At 42.1% G+C, this 20,989-nt stretch overlaps 2 protein-coding genes across 3 annotated transcripts in view; one reads left to right on the forward strand and one right to left on the reverse strand.

The window, feature by feature from the left end:
- SGCE (sarcoglycan epsilon) overlaps positions 1 to 8,828 on the reverse strand; it is an 80,674-nt gene extending 71,846 nt beyond the window's left edge. For both annotated transcript variants that reach the window (XM_049893573.1, XM_049893572.1), the window contains exon 1: positions 8,635 to 8,828. In XM_049893573.1, coding sequence (XP_049749530.1) covers positions 8,635 to 8,743 — 109 coding nt within the window. In that variant the 5' untranslated portion in view covers positions 8,744 to 8,828. The remainder of the gene's footprint in view (positions 1 to 8,634) is intronic.
- Positions 8,829 to 9,011: 183 nt separating this feature from the next.
- Positions 9,012 to 20,572, forward strand: PEG10 (paternally expressed 10). The gene is given in 3 exon segments (XM_049894235.1): positions 9,012 to 9,219; positions 14,673 to 15,853; positions 15,856 to 20,572. Coding segments are annotated over 3 exon segments (2,340 nt in total). The 5' UTR covers positions 9,012 to 9,214; the 3' UTR covers positions 17,010 to 20,572.
- Positions 20,573 to 20,989: the final 417 nt, after the last annotated feature.

Genomic DNA, 20,989 nt, shown 5'->3' on the forward strand with positions numbered 1-20,989 from the left:
TTCCAATTAAAATCTAGACCTCTACCAGCATTCATCAATTCCATAAACAGCAACAACCGTCAGTCCTCACACATTTGCAAGAAATCATCTGGAAATTGCCCTTGACGTCTCCTCCTCCCAAACTTCACGTCAAATTCAATCCAATCTCAACTCCTGTTGACTTTTACCCCTCAAAATATGCCTCCTAGCTTCATCTCCCTACTACCACCCTAGCCCAAGGTGTCATCGTCTCCATTGTGAATTACTAAAATAACCTTCTAACTGGCCAGCTGCAATCTAGTCGGTAATCTACTCAGACCCCTGCAGTCTTTCTTCACAAAGCGGCTAATGTATTCTTTTTGAAATGCAAATCTTATCATGTCCAGCCTAAACCCTTTCAAGGACTTTTCCGTTGGTCTTAAAGATTAAACTCTTGAAGGTGGTCTACCAGGCCCTCCAAAACTTGCCCCTTGACTTCCTCTCTAGCCTTACTTCTTACCTCTCTCCCCTTCTCTCTGCCCCCATCTCTCTGGGCTTCTTTCTGTGCTTCCCATTTGTGGTGCTCCATCCTGCCCCAGGGTCTCCACACAAGCTCCTGCTTTTACCTCTATTCACCTTTCTTCTTCACCTAGTTAACACTTGCTCATCCCGCGTATCTAAGCACTTCCTCTGGGAAGCTAACCTCACTGTACGCCAAAATCGCCTTACCTAGAAGCACTCATTCAGTGTTTGTAGCACCTGTCATAATTCTAAAGGTATGTGATTACTTGATTAAACTTGTCAACCTGAGGAACCCTGGTGGCGCAGTGGTTAAGCGCTCAGCTGCTAACTAGAATGTTGGCGATTCGAACTCAACCAGCCGTTCAGTGGGAGAAAAATATGGCAGTCTGCTTCCCTTGGAAACTCTATGGGGTAGTTCTACCCTGTCCTATAGGGTGGCTAAGAGTTCAAAACAACTCCACAGCAAGAGTTTGGATTTTCTTGTTTTGTTTTGTCAACCCCACTGCTGTAAAAGTGCCACAATCGCTGTGACTGTGCATCCTCCAGCATCTAACACAGGAACACAAAGCCAATCGGCAACCAGTAAATAAATGAGTAAAAGATTTATTAATCAGTGAAGATGGCCACTATTTTTCATTGTTACTATCAATACTACAATAAACATTCTTACACCTGTGTCTTTTGAGCACTTTCGTGAGTATATCTGGAAGTTAAACTTCTAGAAGTAAAATGGCTAGACAAAAAGTAATGTAAATTTCAGATTTTGGTAGACACGTATAGCAATCTGTTCCATTTCCATGTCTGCAGTCTTGGTCTGCGATTAGAATCACCTGCGTGACTACTGAAAATGAAAGACATTAAAGGGGCGATATTGATTAACAATTTCATAGCAGAGAAAACTCAATGTCATTTTCCTGCACAGTGAGAAGCACTAATTTGCTAAGAAGGAAAAACCACAGGCTGCAGGGCTAACTTTTTCTTTTCTTTTGCATTTCAAGAAAAAAGATCAACTTCACTTCTATGCCTAAAGCTTAAGAAATAGGGAACTAAAATACTTCACTTTAACTGCTATAGAAAAATTCACTGTGATCTCTTCTTTCAGATTCTCGGTGAACCCCACATCTCCATAATAATAAAAGTGGTGACCAGATGAATGACTGAAAAGCTAAAGAATAGGAAAGAATTTACACCAGCGCTGCCTCACTCTTAAACATTTTTTTAAATGAGTGGCTTCATTTGTCTGTTAGAAAAGAAAGAATCCGCGCCTATGTCACAACAGATGGCCGTGGCGATTCCCGTAATACGGTAACGCCGAGTATCTCTTATAAAATTCCGACTAGTCCAAGGCAATTAGGTAGAAAGTAAGATGTGTTAAAAATGAGTGATTTGTGGGTAATAAAGTGCATTTAAACTGCTATTGCATCATAATTACTTCTTAGATGAACATACAAAAAAGAAATTAGAATGATTAAAATTCTACAAGGGATGCAAGAAGAAAACAACCACCCAGCTTTTCCTACTATCTTAATGTTTTCAGGGCTATAACATTAATAACCATGCCAGTAACTAATGTTTTGAGGCTACCTCTTTATTTCCCAAAGTAACTCCTTTAAGTTTTAAATTTGAAACATTGTGGATTATTTCCCAAGCACAAGACCAAGAGCAAGCAATTCCAAGCAGCCACCTGCAGATCAGGGGTGCATTGATGGGCCAAAAACTCATCTTTGAATATTTCTCTCTTGGAAATATGAGCCAGGCAGGAACACCCGTGGCATCTTCAACACCTGGGATGGGAGCCACCACCAGTTGCCAGGGACATTATGATGCCACAAAAGTACATGTACTTTTATAAAAGATAGAGAAAATGAGGAGAAACTTGTTCAACATTGAAAATATACTTCACATGATCAGAATTAACGTGACCTTATTCCTGACCTAACAATTTAAGTGAAAGAGAAAGTTCTGTGTGGGGGAGAAGAGGCAGAAGCGGGAGAAGCAGGAAAAACTTGGTTAGAAAAGATGACAGAAGAATTTCTTCTCCTTTCTTCACATCTCTCGCCTCTCAATTTTTCAAGGCACCCGGGCATGAAAACAGCTTCTGTCAGTCAGAAGCGTTACAAGTTTTCACTCCTCAGAAAAAGGGCTTTGGAAGGAAGTCATGCATAATCCATAAATTAATTTTGAGCAATTACATTTTCAAAGTTAGATAAGATCATCAAAATAAACAATCAGCAGGCAGACAAATGAGGAAAGAAAAATCTGGCCCAAGACATGTTTGAGACATTAATAATGTGCCCCAGAGGCTGTCAGAAACCCACTAACCAGAAACGGAGAGAAGTTAAAAGACAGCAAGGGGCAGAGGCTACTTTTGATTGAAAGATTTTATTTTGCTATTGAAAAGCTAAAAACCGTAATAGTAAATTGCAAGGAAATCTGTTACGGATCGGGGGTGGGGGTGGGAGACGGCAGACAAGAGATCTGCCCCACATTTTCCCCTGCGTAAGAGGCAAGGAGGCTGTTCTGCACCAGTGGCCAGCCTGCTACCCCTTAACCTTGTGCCCCCCACCCCAGCATCCATGGCCACCCTGCCAGAGAAGCCTGTTCTGCATGAGCAAGAAACCCCAGGAAAAAAGTAACTCTGGGAAGCAAGTTAAGGTCAGAATACTTTGCAGGAAAAAAAAAAAAAAGTTTGATTTCCTTCTCAAATGTGTATGTTTGGAACGGAATCAGAAGAGGAAGAGATTTGTGTTAAATTGTCCCTTTGCAGCTATTTTCAAGTTGTAGGAGATCAACTTGCAACATGTAGGATTATTCTTTTCAGGCAGTTTATCAGAAAAAATAAAATGTTTCAGTCATAAGTATCTTTGCTGTCTACGCTAAAATGTTATCACGGCCTTCAATTTACATGTTTGTTGCAATAAAGGAGACTATTTCTGATATTTTAAAAGATATTGAGCAAGTAAAGATGTTAAATCCATTCCCTTGCTGGGCTGCACGAAGTATTAGAAAGGTCTCCAGTTGAAATCCATCTCCAACTTTCACCCACTGATACCAGTTTTGCTTTCAGAAGCAAACAAAAAAGAGTTTATGTATACTTTTTAGTCGTCTCAAGCTAAACACTTGCAGACCCTTTGAGGATACCTCCTGTGACAGGATTTCCAGACCCCTTACCATCCCTGTGGACTGTTCTGCGAGTTGTCTAATTAGTCAGTGTCTCTCTTTAAATGTGACAGCCAAAAATGGACACGATACTACAGATGTGGTTGATTAGTGCAGGGTACTATTAATTTTTGTGACATATGGACACTATACTATTACCAGAGCCTAAATCCAATTTTTTTTTCTTGCAGCGACATCATGTCGCTGGTTCACATTAACCTCTTTTTTCCACAAAAATTGCCACCATACAAAGTCACCTCCTTCCTTCCACACTAATGAATTATGATGCATTTACTGCTATAAAATATCTTTTTGGTTTCAGTGTAACATTGCAGCCTATTTAAACTGTGTTAACTCTAAATTCTGTCATCTAGGAGCTATCCTTTCCAAGTCATCGATGGATTTTAAAACCAGTCTCCTAGATCTCCATCAGAGTCATTCATAAAAAATGATGAATAAGAAAAGGAGAAGAGCCAAGGGTTGTGACCCTCCACCAGGGACCGCTTCCTGACCCATACTCAGTGGCCCACACATCTTGGCAGGTGCTGGTTCGGCTAGCCTCACACTCACACAGCAGTCCTGCTAAATAGTTAACACAAAGTATTCAGCAGCCTTGACAACCGTTCCTCTAAAAGCAAGAATCGTTTTATTTTTCAAACGAAGTGTAAAAAAAATTAAACATATTAAAATTACAGCTATGTAAATATATGTAAGCACATGAAACAGACTAAAACAGAAGAGCAGCAATGGGAATGTTTGCGGTTGTGTCAGACGCAGAGATTCCTTTTTCTTTATGAATAATGTCTTTAATATAGTTACATTGTTAAACTTTTTTAAAACACTAGGAATTTTGCTTAGAGAGATTTTTGCTTGGAGGCAGTTAAGTAACTAGAAGAACACCAAGACTATCTAAAACGCCAACCTGAAAATCCCAACCAAAATTTTTCATCTGGAAAGACTTGTTGATTGAAGCCCTGTTGACCCTTAGTGCCCACCAGTTTGTTTTTTATCGTTTTTGAAAATTTCATTGCTTTTTTTTTAAGGTTGATATTTTTGCAAATCGGGGAGATAGCAGACTGGAGAACTAGATCCTAAAGTTTAGAAAAAGCCTGGATGTGCGGGGCTGGGCGGGGGGGTGTCCGTCCATGTCTGTCCGTCTGCTGTCTGTTCATCTGCTTGTCTCCATTAAAAAGGATGGGAAAGGATGGAAAGAAAAATGTCACCATCTCAATACTTCTGTGAAACTACGGATTGAAACGGAGCAAAGAGTAAAGGGGCTCTCTTCCTCCGGCCCAAGAATTTCTAACGGACACATAAACTCAGAGCATCTGCCCAGCTAGAATTGCTTTTACCCTAAGAGTGGGTGGGAAGATCAGTGATAGAGTTTGCATTTCGGTGTTTGGAACAGGCAATATGTAATAAGTTTTAAGAAATGGGGTAAGGTAGAGGAAGTAGAGACAGTTAGTAAAAAAGAAAAAAAAAAAAAATCCCAAAGTGGCTGGTTATTTTGGAGAAAATACTATCGGTAAACAGTGCACTTAATGGTATCAAAGAACCTGAATATTTGACTTGAGAATGTCTAACAAGTCAGGGTTTCTTCAGTACTTCAGCATTCCGCTTACTGCATTTTCTTCAAAAGTAAAACTAGTGTTAGGAACTAGATGCATGTTATCTTTACCTTTCCCGGTCTACCTACCATCAGTTTTCTCTAGTGCTGTCTTGCTATTTTCAATGTCTGTGAGACAAGTGAAAATCTCACTTTGCTTAAAAATACAATTGTCCATCTCACTAGAAGTTAAGCTAAATACGTGAGGTAAATCAACAGCTTTTTAGATTTATGATAAACTGCTATAAAAATGGATAAAAAGACCATATAAAGTCCAGTTACTATCTGACAACTGAAAATTTTACTTTGCTTAGAAATAAATATATTGTCTCTGTCTTAACAGAAGTTAAGCCAAATACATATGGTCTATCAGCAATTTCATAGATCCATAGCAAATTGTCATTAAAAATGGATAAAATGTTCAAACAGAAAGTCCAATTATTATTTGACAAGTAAAAATTCCACTTTGTTTGGAAAAACAATTTTCCTACCATCCTAGAAGTTAAGCTAAATATGAGGTAAATCAACAGTTTCAGAGAGATGCCTGGCATATTGCCATAAAGCAGGTAAAATGTCCAAATAGAATGTCTAGTTATTATTTGACAAGTGCGAATTCCACTTTGCTTAGAAATACAACTGATTTTCCCTCCACATTAAAAGTTAAACCAAATATATGAGGTAAATCAACAGTTTCACAGATCCATAGCAAACTCTTATAAAAAGTGGATAAAATATCCAAATACAAATTCCAGTTATTTGATAAAATAATGTATATCAGCACCTCTTATGTTTGCCTATAAGCATGTGCAAAATGAGTAATGTCCCTTATCAAGCACATATGAGAAAATCTAAAATTCAATAATGATATTAAGTGTCAAAAAAGTATTTACTAAAGTTCTTGTGTATTAATGGGTTTTTTGTTTTTGGTTTTGATTTTTAATGTTGTTTTGCTGTTTTAAATAACACAAAAACGTTATCTGAAGTATTTGTCTTAATGTGAATTTTGTTTTTAATATTGTTTTGATGTTTTAGGTAAGCAAAAAAAGTTTTACCTAAAATACTTATCTATTGATGTTTCTTTTTCTTAGAAAATTATATTTCTAAGCAAAGTGGAAATTTTTTCACAGCAGAGGAATAAAAAGCACAAGGAAGTACACCAAAATGATAACTATGTGAATGTTAGAATAGTGAGATCAGTGGTAATTCTTCTTAATTTTGTTTTTAAAATATTCATGTATTAGGGCTGTTCACTTAAAATTTAAAATAGGAAAATTACTGAATAGTATTAGCTTTTTTTAAAAAAAACTGTAAATTTAATGTTTTTTTTTTATATTTAAGACTCCTTGAAAAGAAAATAATGGAGAATTTAACTCCATTTTTATTTTTAGAAATTATACATGTGATACTAACTATAAAAAATACATATTATTTAATTACACTTACATGCATAGAGAAAAAGTCTGAAAAAGTAGACTCCAAATGTTTATTGAGGTTATATCAGGGTGATGAAGTTACGGGTGTTCAAGATTTTCTTCTTTACAGCTTTCTGGGGTTTTTTTTTTTTTTTTTTCCTCTGAATTTCATACAACCAATAAGTATTAGTTTTACAGTGACAAAAATAATTAGTTTTTTTTTTAAAAGCCTGGTTAGCATTTTGAAATTAAAAAATCAAATTTGTTCAAACTTGTTTAAAAGTCTTGGGATAGATTTTTATATTTGAATTTTCCCTACTTTTCATCTACACTGGTTTTTAATCTTACTTTTTAGAAAAAAAGGCTATCAGTTAACTAGGTGAAGTAACTTTTCTGGATAAAAAAAATTGCTGAGGATTTGACAGTCCTGTCACCAGAACTGTACTCTATCATACATAAAAAATCCTGGAATTATTCCATCTTTCAGAAGAGGGTGACCATCCTAAAGATTAAAAGGCACTTGTAAAAATTGTAATTGTGTTCACCCAACTTCACAGGAAAAATGTCTTTCATTGCTGGAAATATGCACTTCATTCATTCATATTTTTGATTTTTATTTCTAATAAAAAGTAAACTCTCAACTAAAAATGTGCTATAGTTTTGTTTATTCCTTAAAAGGCACGCTTTAAGTGCGATCCCCGCCACTCTGTCATTACCTACAATGAGTCAAATTCTTCTTTATCCTCTATGTATAAAATAATATGTAGTAAGTCCCTAAAATATGCTCAGTTTCAGCCTTCAAACACGAAAGTGTTTCATCCGTGTTCCAGGACCCTCACTCAACTATAGACAATTTGGTTTTCCATTTTAACTTAAACTTCTTTACCAAGATTATCAACAGATTGTCAGTTTTCTCAGCGCCTAACACTTTGAGGCGCATAAATGGAAATGCCTGTTAAGTGCTTTTAGCATCTTCCTCATCAGTATTTGAGTCTTACAACCCATGGCAATTTTCCCTCACATAAAATATATATGTTTATATCTATAAATACACGCAGATACATGTAGCCGAATCTCAGCAAAGCTCTTGAAAGGATTAGACGGGCGGTTACCGTGACTAAATGCATTCTTTCACCCTACAATTTTAGAAAAATGTAACGTTGCAGGGAGAGCGAGGTCTCTGCGTAAATCTCGTAATCACGACCAAAAGCTTGGAGCTGGGAGCCTCCGAAGCCCGCCAACCACTTTGGAGACAGCCACAGCTGTTTCTAATTGTTTTTGCTTTCTCTAAATAGTGTACTTGGTGGGGAAAACGATGCTGTCTGCAGCGTCTCTGACCCCCAGCCGAGGTTAACCCTGACCTGAACGTCGTTTACCTCCCAGCATTTCTGGATTCCGGTTCCCTGCTCCGTAAAACCTAAGAAAAACGGCGGATTTCCGCCTCCGAGAAATGCGCTTAGGAAGAGAAAGGAATGAGGGGTTTCATTTGTCACATTTTAGTGTTCTCTCCGGATCGGATTCAACAAAAGGAAAAACACGTTTGGGTAAAGGGGGACGCAGCTTGACACCCATTTCCCACAGCTCGCCTCGGAGCCACAAAGCCCCGATCGCAGAGTAACTGCCCCGCAAGAAATTGGAAAAAATTGGAAAATGACCCCCCAATTTTCTGCTGCAGGCCTCGGGAGTGGTCTCCAGCGGGGCAACGAGGAATGGTGTTGGGGATAGAAATTAAAGGTGGAATTTTTGTGTTCGCTGGGTGGGGAGGGGCGCGGGGGGGGGTCAAAGAGAAAAAGAAAAGACTAGGGGTCAACCCTGAGGGTCCAGGAAGCAGGGTCTTGGTAAACGGGTGCAGTGGGGTCGGGGTAGCAAGAGGGGCTGGCACCCAGAAGGCGCGCCCAAGTACCCAGAACCAGGGCGGGGGAGGGGAGGCAGCGGCCTATTGCCCTCAGAACCTTCCGTCGCGCGCGGGCCACTAACCTGTCAGCAAGAAGGTGCCAGTGGTCGTGGGGCTCATCCTCCGTGTCCCCCGACCCTGTCCCGTCCAAGCACAAGGGTCTCCCAGCTCCCACCACCGGGGCAATTGCATTCTTGGCCTGGCTAGGCCGTCCGTCCTCGATTCTTCCCTCCCCTCCCTTTCTTCTTTCCTTCCAGCTTGGCCAGTTCAGCATCAGCATTCTGCACCCCCTCCCTGATCCCTTACTCCCTCTAGCGGTGGGCCACTGTAGCGTGACCATCACCCCCTCCCCCACTCCCCCGCCTCCACCCCCCTTCGCCCCCCTATCCGCTAAGGACGCTGGGATTTGGCGCCCCCCACCTCAGTTCAGCCTATATAAGGCACCTAGCCGGCGCTTCAACTTCGGTTGGTGTGTGTCGAAGAAACCTGACTGCTCTCCGGGAAGAACTGCGGAAAAGGTCCACCGAGCCTCGCGAAAGGTCCGCTGAGCGGGCTCGCGTCCGGAGCCACTCCGGGCTGCAGAGCACCCAGCGGAGCCCACGCCTGGCACTGGTGTGGGATCCGTCCTTCCCGTCTTCGCAGAGGGTTCCTCGCGTGGTGAGTATGCGGTGAGGATGTTTTTATTTTTAAGATCACATTCATTCCCCCGTTCTTATCGGGAGCTGCGGGAGATGGAGTAGCGCCCCTGAATGTCTCCACGCAAACCTTGTCACGCCTTCACGGCAGTACCACAAAGTAAAATGGGGAAACCAAGCCTTCAAGACTTTGGTTTCCGTGACCCAAGTCTAGATACCGGCTGTAGACAGATATGAGCTGCAAACAGACATGAGCTGCAGACAAACATGAGCTACAGACCGAATTGCTCTACAAATGCGCTACAAACTAATAGGCGCTTCAATGCGCTACAAACTGATGGGCGCCTCCAGTGCGCTAAAGATTGATGGGCGCCTCCAGTGCGCTATAGATTGATGGGCGCCTCCAGTGCGCTACTACAGACTGTTGGCGCTTCCAATGCGCTACAGACTGATGGGCGCTTCCAATGCGCTACAGACTCATGGGCGCTTCAATGCGCTACAAACTATTAAAAGCTGCAAAAGAATATAACTGATTTGCTACAAAAGCGCTTCAGTTGCGCTACAAACCAGTATGAACTGCAGAGATACTTGAGCTGCAGACTTAAGACTGATTTGCGCTTTAAATGCGCTACAAACCCTGAGTTGCAAAAATTTTGCACTACGAAAGCGCTACAAAAATAGAAGAGTGAGCGCTTCATTGCGCTACAAATCGTATGAACTGCAGCGGTACATAAGCTGCTGAACGATCACCTAAAATGCTACAGAATGATAGCTGCAGAGGCACACAAACTGCAGGCTGATATGCGCTACCAATAAACTAGCCGTAGAGGGACGCTGAGCAGCAGGATGAGATTGTCTTAGAGAGGGACCCCACCCTTTGTTTCTAACACACCTTTTTGGAATGGCTCCCACTATATAATTTTGCGGGATGATTCTCTGCATGCTGGTGCTATTAGATAAAATGGAGCCCCGGGCAAAAAATACTGCTTAACATTCTGTCCACAGCATTCCTGCTATAGCAGTGGAATGAAGGGGCTCTGACTTGAGTGTAAAAGGGAATCTTTTGGCAGTGGCAGAGCGGGCTGCCTGCCTCGTCGAGCTTGATTGAAGTGGCGGTTATACTTGTGCTAGCTGTTAGTGCGGATTGGCGTTCAGCAACAGTTTGTGAAAACTGTTGGTTTGCCGAGTATTGAAGGATGGAAATAGATGTGGGGGTGATTGCTCTTGCAGCAAGAAATGAATCTGACCGTCCGAGCCTGGTGGGAGGGTTTTTGGGAGGGGGGGCCCTGGGAGTGGCCAGCAGATACTCTGCAGCCCTCAGCAGCCAGTCTCAGACCCGCCCCACCCACCCTAGCGCACCTTCTCTGCAGCTTCTGCTCAGAGCGCACTTAGCGCCTCGCTCTCGGAGCGCCTACTCCAAGCGCGCCTCCTCTGCAGCGCGCCTTCCCAGAGCGCGCTTCCCCAGGCCCCGCCTCCCGGACCCCCGCCCACTTTGGCTCCTTGGAGCCCGCCTCCCAGGCCCCCCGCCCACTTTGGCTCCTTGGAGCCCGCCTACCTAGCCCCCGCCTCAAAGCCCGCCTCCTCTGAACTGGCCAGCCCAGGCCCCGCCTCTCCGGGGCCTGGCCCCTCCCTGAGCCTGCCTCCTCTGAGCGGGCCTGCAGCCCCGCCTCCCCAGAACCCGCCTACGCAGAGTGAGCCCCTGGCCCCTCCCCCCGGGTCCTACCTCCCTCTTGTGCTCATGCGCACCTTCTGCTGCCTGAGACTGGCTGCGCAGCCCCGCCCTCCTGCTGTTTCTCTGCGGCGCTGTTTTTGCTTTTTATCCACTAGTGTCTAATAAGTATATGAATAATAATTAACAACGATAATAATTATCTGACACTTATAAATTTCTTTTTATAAATGCTTTGCATATATTAAATAGCATAATCTCACAATTTAAACTAATGATAGTTGGTTATGAAGGGCACTTCTAAGCTTGCATGCCCTTCGAGGCTGTGCAGTCCAATGTTTTTCACTACTCCCAAGTGAGAAACAATTTTTAAAATAATTTACTTTTAAGGTGTTTTTTATTTGAGACACTAGTGGATCTTCGTGGTGAGACCTAATGGAATTTTATGCTTCGGTGGATACAAAATAAGGAACAACGTGAACTATGTGTTAAAGGCGTTTTATAAAGTAGTGCCTTGGTGTTGCTGGCTTGGCTTCTGAGCGAGTGTGAAAATGAGGCGTTGCCTAAGAAGTTGTTTTTTTTTTTTTCTTTAAACTTGTAAGGAATTAGCCCTGGCTAACTTGCCTGCAGACAGTAAAATGTCCTTGGCACATGGTAGGCATTCACTAAAAACGTGTTAAGTGACCAGAGGAAACTTTTATTTGGTGTCTTGCTTGGTATCTGCTGGTGTTTTATAGTTTCTTGCTCATGTGTGTTTTGTGAGGTGTTTTGCTGTCCTGGGTTGCCTTGCTCGCCTTATCTCACATTTACCAGGATCTTTAAAAAAAATTATGCATTTTTAAACTCCAATAATGTAAACTTTAATTATATAAAAAATTAATTGTAATTATGTAATTAATTATGATATATTATAATTATAGTTAAATATAAAACAATTACAAGTGAAGTTATTCAAGATAGCTTGCTTTTCTAATAGAAAGGAAAAGCTAATTTAAATTTTGGGCAAGTGGCTTATGTAAATTTTGTGTAATGTAAAGTGGTTACATTACAAAATATAGAGTGGGTGTTTTCACTGGCATTATTAAAGCCTGCCCCATCTGTATAAACAAAATTCATAACTTACTGCCAGTCAGATGCACCACTTAAAAATTCTTTTTCCAACTGAATGAAGAAACTTCAAAATCTGGCTTCATAAATTAAATACCATGAGCCAGAACCTTTGTAAGGGGGGAACTGGAGACCTTAGCTCCCCAAAATCTCTGTCATTCCCCCAGCCACCCCCAAGAATTATATAATCTACAGAAATCATGTGTTTACCATAACAACAGCTTTAAGCAAGCCTCCAGCCCCTCTTTAAGGGCCCTGAGCCCCTCCTCTGTGGAAATTATTTATCTGTATTTTAAAGAGGCCCAAAACAATGGCAAAACATGCAGATATTAATAGAATTTGCATTTCACAACAGTATACATAATACTCAAAGAAATGTGGACAGTGTGTGAAAATGGAAAACTAATACCTGCTTAATGAAATGTTATTTTCTTAATAAAATGTTATTTCCTAATGGGACATTATGCACATGCATGGGAATTTTTGGCTGCTGCTGTTTTTTGATATGTGTGGGGAATAGAAGTTTGTAGAAGTCATTGTCTGGAGAATTTTTTGTGAAGAAGGAAAGATTATTCAAATGTTTAATTACCATAAAACTAAAATTGAAATCTTTATCATATGAAACATGGCATCTGTCCCAGGTAGCTTAGCTTTATGTTGTGTGTCCTTTAAATTTTCAGGAATGGGGCTTCTTGACCCCATCTCCCCAATCCAGCCACTACTAAAAAAAAGGAGTTTAAGGAGCCATAGTTCTGTAACTCCAATCAAAATGCTCCTAGTCCCCCCCCCCCCACCCCGCCACCAACCCTTGCCGAGTGCTGTTTAAATGTTTTTAAACTTTATTTACAGTTGTAATGCCTTGTTACCTATTACTTCTAATAGTTAAATTGCTCTGGGCAGTTATATCTTTTAGGACTTAGAAGTGTCCCACCTCAAAATTACAAAACCCCAGGGGGGGCTGTGCTGCCCAATAATTGGTAAATACCAGGGGTTTCAAACTGGTGACCTTGAAGGCCCTGAATTTGTTTGACCAGCACTATATTTAAATAAATAAAAAAAAAAAGAATGTCTTTGGTGGGGGCACGTATCCCTGAATTACATAGTTGAAGCCCCTCTGTATTATCTTAACCTAAGTTTCTTCTCAGTGTTAAATTACTTTCTGATACATCAAAGGCATTTGAATTTTTAACACTTATTGATCTTTTGTTTCCCCAAACAATATAGAAATTATTTGCTGATTTCCTAGTGTATTATTATCTCTGATGCATCATTGTTTTTTGCACATGGTCAAACCATCAGGCCTGGACCGGAATAAAGCCCTACCCCCATCTGGTGGCTGTGATTGACATGTATGTTGACCTTCCTGACCTGGGACAGGCTGCTCCTGGACATGTTGTGATTGCCCTTTCAGAAGTTTGACACTGTGTTTTGAATGTATTAAAATGTCTACATGACAGAAGTGACACATTAGTGACTTGGACTGTGCTTATTCGTTGTTTTTAATGGGACATTAGGATTCTTAATTTAAGAAATAAAAATTGTATTGTTTTATGACCTTCCTTTGCAAGTGTTACCAATACAGTGGTTTTTAAAGAGTTGGAAATGAGACTAAATGTCACAGGTTATGATGTGTTAATTGTGTGTTCTAATTTTCCTAGACTTGATTATTTTATCTTGAATGTCAATCATTCATTGTGTTTGTAGCCTAAGTTATTAAAGTAATTAAGTGGAAGGGGTGTTGGGAAAGGGGAGGAGGGGCTCTTCTCTCTAGGGCTGATGATTATAGGCATTGTGTTTTATTACCCCCTCCCCCCCTTTTTTTTTGGTTCCCTGTTGGTTGTGATAACAGGTATTTTTCACCCAACTTTTCTTAATAACAATGTTTGAGTTTTTTTGCTTTATCTTATATAATTTGTTTGGTGTTAATCTTTGTCTGAATGGACTACTAAGGGCTAGGGAACCAGGCTAGCCCACCTACCCTGCTTTTTATATTTTATGTTCTTAAACTTTGTTTGAATTTTTGAGCACACTCCTAGAGTTTCCCAAATATGAGAATTTGAGGCTCATTAAGAGATCATTGGAAATTTAAAACAATCATCCTAAGTGCAGTTTTTGTAATTGGTGGTGGTTGTTTCGTTTTGATAACTCTGTAGAGGTGGACCAGAGTTGTGGCAGATGCCCCCTGCCCCCCCCACCCCCTTGCCCCTTCTGCCCCCCTCCAAGGCTGATGACTACTAGTATTGTGATTTTAATACTCTCCCAGCTCTTTTTTTGGTGTTGCCTATTGGTTGGAATATTAGCAATTTTTCACCTAACTTCTCTAAATAACAAAGTTATCATTTTGGTTCTATTCTGTGTGATTTATTCATACTTGCCTTGAAAGTTCCTTGCTTTTCTTGCTCTATGCAAAAGTTTGGTGTGTATCTCAGCATTCTTTTTATAGCTCATGAAGGTAAGGGTGCTGTTAATATAGTTATGTCTTGTTGAACCATATGAACAGGTGACTTTTGAGGAGGAAAAGGGGTACTTGGATATCAAAAAAGTAAAGTGCTTTTTGTTACCTGTTGTCCTAATTGATTAACTTCTTTTTCTCTTTTTTTTTTAATTAATGTAAGCAAGTAGAGCAAAGAGATATTTTAAATAATAAATCTTTTATAGTTTGCTGCTTTGAATGGACATGTCAAGTTTATGCTTTTATTTTCATTTATAGGAGTAAACGGCTTTTGAAAACAAAAAGAAGGAAGGGTGGAAGAAGTGGCCAGGAGCCAGGCCTCCAATTCCACAGGAGTGAACCTATACCTGGGAGGTCTCCTCCCACCCCAACTTTCAACCTGGGGCCCGACTGCCCACCTCCTCCTCCTCCGCCTCCCCCCCACCATCCCTCCTCCTCCTCCTCCAAACACAGCAGCCGAAGGGGCCAGTACAACCCCAACCTGGGAGATCGAAAGAGAGACGATCTCTCTGAGGAGATCAGTTCCCTAAGAGAGAAGGTCATGAAGCAGTCTGAGGAGAACAGCAACCTGCAGAACCAGGTGCAGAAGCTCACAGAGGAGAATACTTCTCTGCGCGAGCAGGTGGAGCCCACCCCTCAGGCTGAAGAGGATGACCTCGAGCTCTGTGGGGCTGCAGCAGCTGCTGCCCCACCTCCTCCCTGTGAGGAAGAGTGCCCCGATGACCTACCCGAGAAATTTGACGGCAACCCTGACACATTGGCTCCTTTCATGGCCCAGTGCCAGCACTTTATGGAAAAGAGCACCAGAGATTTCTCAGTGGATCGCGTCCGCGTCTGCTTCGTGACCAGCATGATGACAGGCCGTGCTGCCCGCTGGGCCTCTGCAAAGCTGGAGCGATCCAATTACCTGATGCACAACTACCCAGCCTTTATGATAGAAATGAAGCACATCTTTGAAGACCCTCAGAGGCGAGAGGCTGCCAAGCGCAAGATCCGACGTCTGCGCCAAGGCATGGGGTCTGTCATCGACTATTCCAACGCTTTCCAGATGATTGCCCAGGACCTGGATTGGAACGAGCCTGCACTGATTGACCAGTACCACGAGGGCCTCAGTGACCACATTCAGGAGGAGCTCTCCCGCCTGGAAGTTGCCAAGTCACTGTCTGCACTGATCAGCCAGTGCATCCACATTGAGAGAAGACTGGCCAGAGCGGCTGCGGCTTGGAAGCCACGCTCCCCGCCCCGTGCGCTGATGATGCCTCACACTTCAGGCCACCACCAGGTAGATCCAACCGAGCCTGTGGGAGGTGCCCGTATGCGCCTGACCCAGGAAGAAAAAGAAAGGCGCAGAAAGCTGAACCTCTGTCTCTACTGTGGAACAGGAGGTCACTATGCCGACAGCTGTCCTGCCAAGGCCTCAAAGGCTTCACCGGCGGGAAACGCCCCGGCCCCGCTGTAGAGGGACCATCAGCGACCGGGCCAGAAAGAATAAGGTCCCCACGAAATGAAATTTCAACTCCACACTTGCAAGTGATGCTCCAGATTCATATTCCGGGCAGACACACCCTGTTTGTCCGAGCCATGATTGATTCTGGTGCTTCTGGCAACTTCATTGATCACGAATATGTTGCCCAAAATGGAATTCCTCTGCGAGTAAAGGATTGGCCGATACTTGTAGAAGCAATTGATGGCCGCCCCATAGCATCGGGCCCAGTGGTTCACGAAACACATGACCTGATAGTTGACCTGGGAGATCACCGCGAAGTGCTGTCATTCGATGTGACGCAGTCTCCATTCTTCCCCATCGTCCTAGGGGTCCGCTGGCTGGGCACACACGATCCCAACATTACATGGAGCACCCAATCAATCGTCTTTGATTCTGAATATTGCCGATACCACTGCCGGATGTATTGTCCACTGCCACCATCGCCCCCCCCACCACCACAGCCATCAGTTTACTATCCGGTAGATGGATACAGAGTTTACCAACCAGTGAGGTATTATTATGTCCAGAATGTGTACACTCCAGTAGATCAAAACGTTTACCCAGACAACCACATGGCTGACTGCAGTGTAGACATGATACCAGGAGCACACAGCATTCCAAGTGGACATATTTACTCACTGTCCGAACCTGAAATGGCTGCTCTTCGAGATTTTGTGGCAAGAAATGTGAAAGATGGGCTAATTATTCCAACCATTGCACCAAATGGAGCCCAAGTTCTCCAAGTGAAAAGGGGATGGAAGCTGCAAGTTTCTTACGATTGTCGAGCTCCCAACAATTTCACCATCCAGAATCAGTATCCTCGACTATCCATTCCAAATTTAGATGACCAAGCTCACCTGGCATCATATGTTGAATATGTACCACAGGTACCTGCATACCAAGCTTACCCCACCTATGCGACGTACCCGACCTACCCAGTAGGATTCGCCTGGTACCCAGTGGGAAGAGATGGGCATGGGCGGTCTTTATATGTACCTGTTATGATCACTTGGAATCCACACTGGTATCGCCAGCCTCCGGTACCTCAGTACCCGCCACCGCCACCACCACCGCCGCCACCGCCACCACCACATTACAGTACCATGTAAATACTAGTCGTGTCCTTCAGAATCTCTACCCTCAAGATTTATTCCTGTTAAGCTTCTCAACCACTGACTGTGTGCTGAATTGGACTATAGTACCTTCAGGCCAAACCTGAGGCACGTTTTCTCTGAAACAGCTACAGAAGGTCAAGGCTATCTGGACTGGCACACACCCTGAAACACCAAATACTTGCTGGGAGCAACGTTTACCAACAAAGTATCTCTCAGTTTTCCACCTTGACTGCCAAGCTCACTGAAATACTTTAAAAAGTTTACTTTCCAGTGAATCCTGGAAGCCAGCCTGGGCTTTACTTGCTGAAACCCCTTTGTCACCATCCGAATTGCAGGCTACCAGATTCCCTGTTAAACATTTACAGAGAAGCTGATGCAAACAGAGGAAATGCCATCTTGTTTCTTTTTTGTGGAGGGGGAGGAAAGAGGAGGAGGACATGACATTTCTCGTAGTCTCGGTACTCTCCACACATTTCTGGAGTACCGACACCTTATCAAGGAAGCCACAATCATTGGTGCAGTATGAAACGGCTTCCGTGACCCTCTTGCTGCACCCTTAGAAACTTCACCAACTTCAAACTCCACTTTCATGGTTCCATTAATTCTCAAGGAGCAGCAACTCGACTGGTTCTCCCAGGAGCAGGCAAAACCCTGCCACATGTAACACCTCAGGCCTGTAGAAGGAAGTGCCCTCTCAGATGAATTATTGTGTGGTAAGAGTGTGCCTTCACATCTGGTGCAAATCATGTATACCCAAGAACTCTGGCTTTCTCACCACACCTTGCCATCATCATGCCAGTAATGGCTCTCACAAAACATTAAACCTGGTAACCAGAGACTATTGGTGACTCCAGGTGTGTTAGATGTTTGTGAAATGTGTGCCCACCTCTTCATCATATACCAGGGCTAAGAGTAGCAAGTCAAAAGGACTCCCAAATCCCAAACCCAACTCTTAAAAAGTACTCTGAGTTAATGTTACCAACTTGTCTTGATGGTTCAGAAAGATTGTTCCTGAGCATTGTTAATTAGCTGAAAAAGCTACCACCTGACGGTCTTGGAAGCATCTGTCCATGTCTCTGCTCTCATATTCATCTGGGCTTTTCATCATCAGTCCCCTCACTAGACTGTAGCGTCTAAGCATTTGGATGCTTAGAGAGGGGAAATGACTTTAGCACCTAGACCCACACTCCTATGCCTGGGAGGGATCTCTGAAGAAAAGTAAGTTAGGACACTTGACACTGTCTTAAGAATATGGACTTCCTTGGTGAATTTCGAATCCACTGGATGGCCTGACCTTCCTGGATAACCACTGCAAAGGAATCAGAGTCTACTTAATGGAAAAGGGCCCCCCCCCCCCCCCCCCCGCCCAGGGGATGGAGCCAAAATCAAGCTGCCAATGGATGAAAGGCCTCTGAAAACAACTCAAAGCAACAGACAACACAATGTTGTCCTCAATCCAGTGATAACCGCTGGTATCACTTTGGATGCTTTGTGCTAACCTGGGACTGCCTGACTTCTTTTAGCCTGGTCCCTTGCTACTACCTTGAACTGTTTGTCTAATTTCTCTTTCTGTTTAATTCTTTACTACTGCCATTAACCCTGCTGCAGGATTTGTGTCATCCTTCCTGCCTTGGTTGCTGAGACTCCATTTTGCGGCCACGCACGGAGAAGAAAAAGGCAGGCTTCAAGGAGCATGTGTTTCAACACACACATCTCCAATTGCCAAAACACAGTTTGAGCAGCAGAAAACAACATGGTGTATATTTCAAATTGCCTAACATGAAGTGGAGTCTTAACGGTGAAGTTTCATTTTCCATCAGCATTGTCCTTCACGTTTTTCATTACCACCCACCCTTATTCTTGCATGTTAAAATACTTAAAATCTTTAGCTGTAGGTTAGTAGTGTCCTTTCACAGTGTTTAAAAATGACTATGCTTTCAAAATTTATTTCCACTGAATAGCAAAGTACTGTTTGATTTTCATGACAATGGTAAGTAACGTAGTGTAATATGTTTCTTTACTGTGAACTCTTAAAACACTGTGAAGGAGAGGCTCCTGTAAACTGGAGTATATTCATCCTGTTCATTTTCATCCTTTAGTTTTAACATCATTTCAGTTTTATTGATTGGACTTCTAAAAATCACACAAAAGGACTATAGTTTCAAGGAAGATACCTAATTGGCTACTTATTTGATCCAAAATAGCATTTTCTTTGAAAGCTTGTCAGTCACGCATGTTTTAATGTAATTACTTTGAAGATGGTGCATTTGTGCTTCTGGACTTTTTTGAAGCGACACTTCGTTTTACCTCAGATACCAGTCCATCCTCCATACATTTGAAATCAAGTTCTGTGTCAAATTTACAGTTACCAATTGCTCTTCAAGCTGCAGAGGGCCTAGAAATGGGCCATTATCTGCAGCCCTGGCATGTGCACACGGACATTTGCCACCACTGCAAGCAAAAGTCTGGAGACGTTGACCAATGACAAAGATGGTCAGGGAGAGCATGCTGGTGTGGGTTTACAACTCGCTGACAAAGTCCCTGACGCAAGTTTGGCTGTTTACTAAAGCTTGTGACTTACTTCTTGGCAGTGTGTACTATGCTCTATTCCGATATATACTCTCTTTATTAACATAGATGTTAAGGATAAGTAATCTCAAATTTATTGTAGTTTAGTATCTGAATTTGAATAAGTTTCCTTTCATTCAGTTGATTTATTGATCAAATTAAGTTACTTATCAATTTAAGTTAATTGGATTCTTTAAAAAATTTTCTGGCATTTCCCAACAAAATGCCTTTTTTCATAAGAAAGAAAAAAGCAAGGGAATTAAATCTCTATCTAAAGAAGTTTAAAAAGGGAGCAAAGTAAAAGCACAAGAGATAAATCAAAACATCAGAATTACTAAGTGAAGCCCAGTAGTCGATTCTTGGAAACAAACTGGCAAAACTGATTGACTTTTGGCCTAAATTTTCAGTGTTAATTAATGAAACCAAGAAGGATAAAGAAGATACAACAGCTCCCATTGTTAGGTAAGTCTGGAGAGAGCTAGCTAAGATCATCGTGCTAGGATATTGAAACAAAGTTTTACATACCTTTATGAAGGGTCAGTTTAGTTTGAGCAATGAGGTATTAGATGCTGGAAACCTGTGAATATAGTTTGATTAAATCATGAGAGGCTCACAAAATAAGGGCACATCTATGTGGTGCAGTCTGGATTTCTCTTTTAAGTTTGCAGGTACCTCGGGCTCCTGAACTGACCGGGTTGTCATCCACCACGGACATCTCACATCAGATACCGTTCCAAGATTGGCAACAGAGAACACTTTACTGGAAAGACCTGGCCAGAGACGGACCACCTGCAGAAAGGAAGAACCCTGAGAGGGAACCATGTTACATTTTCATCTAAAGAGAGGACACATCTGGTGGGATAGAAAGTTCTTTGTTGTTTGAGATTGTAGAACGCTATCAAAATGGTCTGTGGAAACTTGCATTGTTTATTATTTCTTTATGTAATCAGTTCAGTTTAAGTAGTAGGGGATATATAATCATAAGTACTTTAGTGGTGGGAGGGACTATTAAGTAATCTTAAGTGGGTGGGATTAATTAGAAAGTTAGAATAATATTATATTATCTATTAGGTATCTCTGTAATTAGACTTGTGTATCTATTTGTGACCCTTTACCCTGTAATTGTTACCCTTAAAGATTTCAAGTGAATGCAGAAGGAACGGTGGGGAGATCAACCTACTTAGGACTAATTGGATGTGGAAAAAAAACCCAGTGAAAGAAAGTTAGAAGGTGATTGGATAAAGAAATTAATAGAGACCTCTTTCCCCTGGGTATTGACTCCAGTGATTGAGGGTCATGAGCAAAAATTTTGGAAAGAAAATCACAGCATAGATTGGTGCCCTTTGAGAAATTGTTGCTAGAATGACATTGATAATGATGGTTGGTAATTACTCATGGAAGTGATG

This window comes from Elephas maximus, chromosome 8 (genome assembly GCF_024166365.1).
Source record: "Elephas maximus indicus isolate mEleMax1 chromosome 8, mEleMax1 primary haplotype, whole genome shotgun sequence".
NCBI lineage: Eukaryota > Metazoa > Chordata > Mammalia > Proboscidea > Elephantidae > Elephas > Elephas maximus.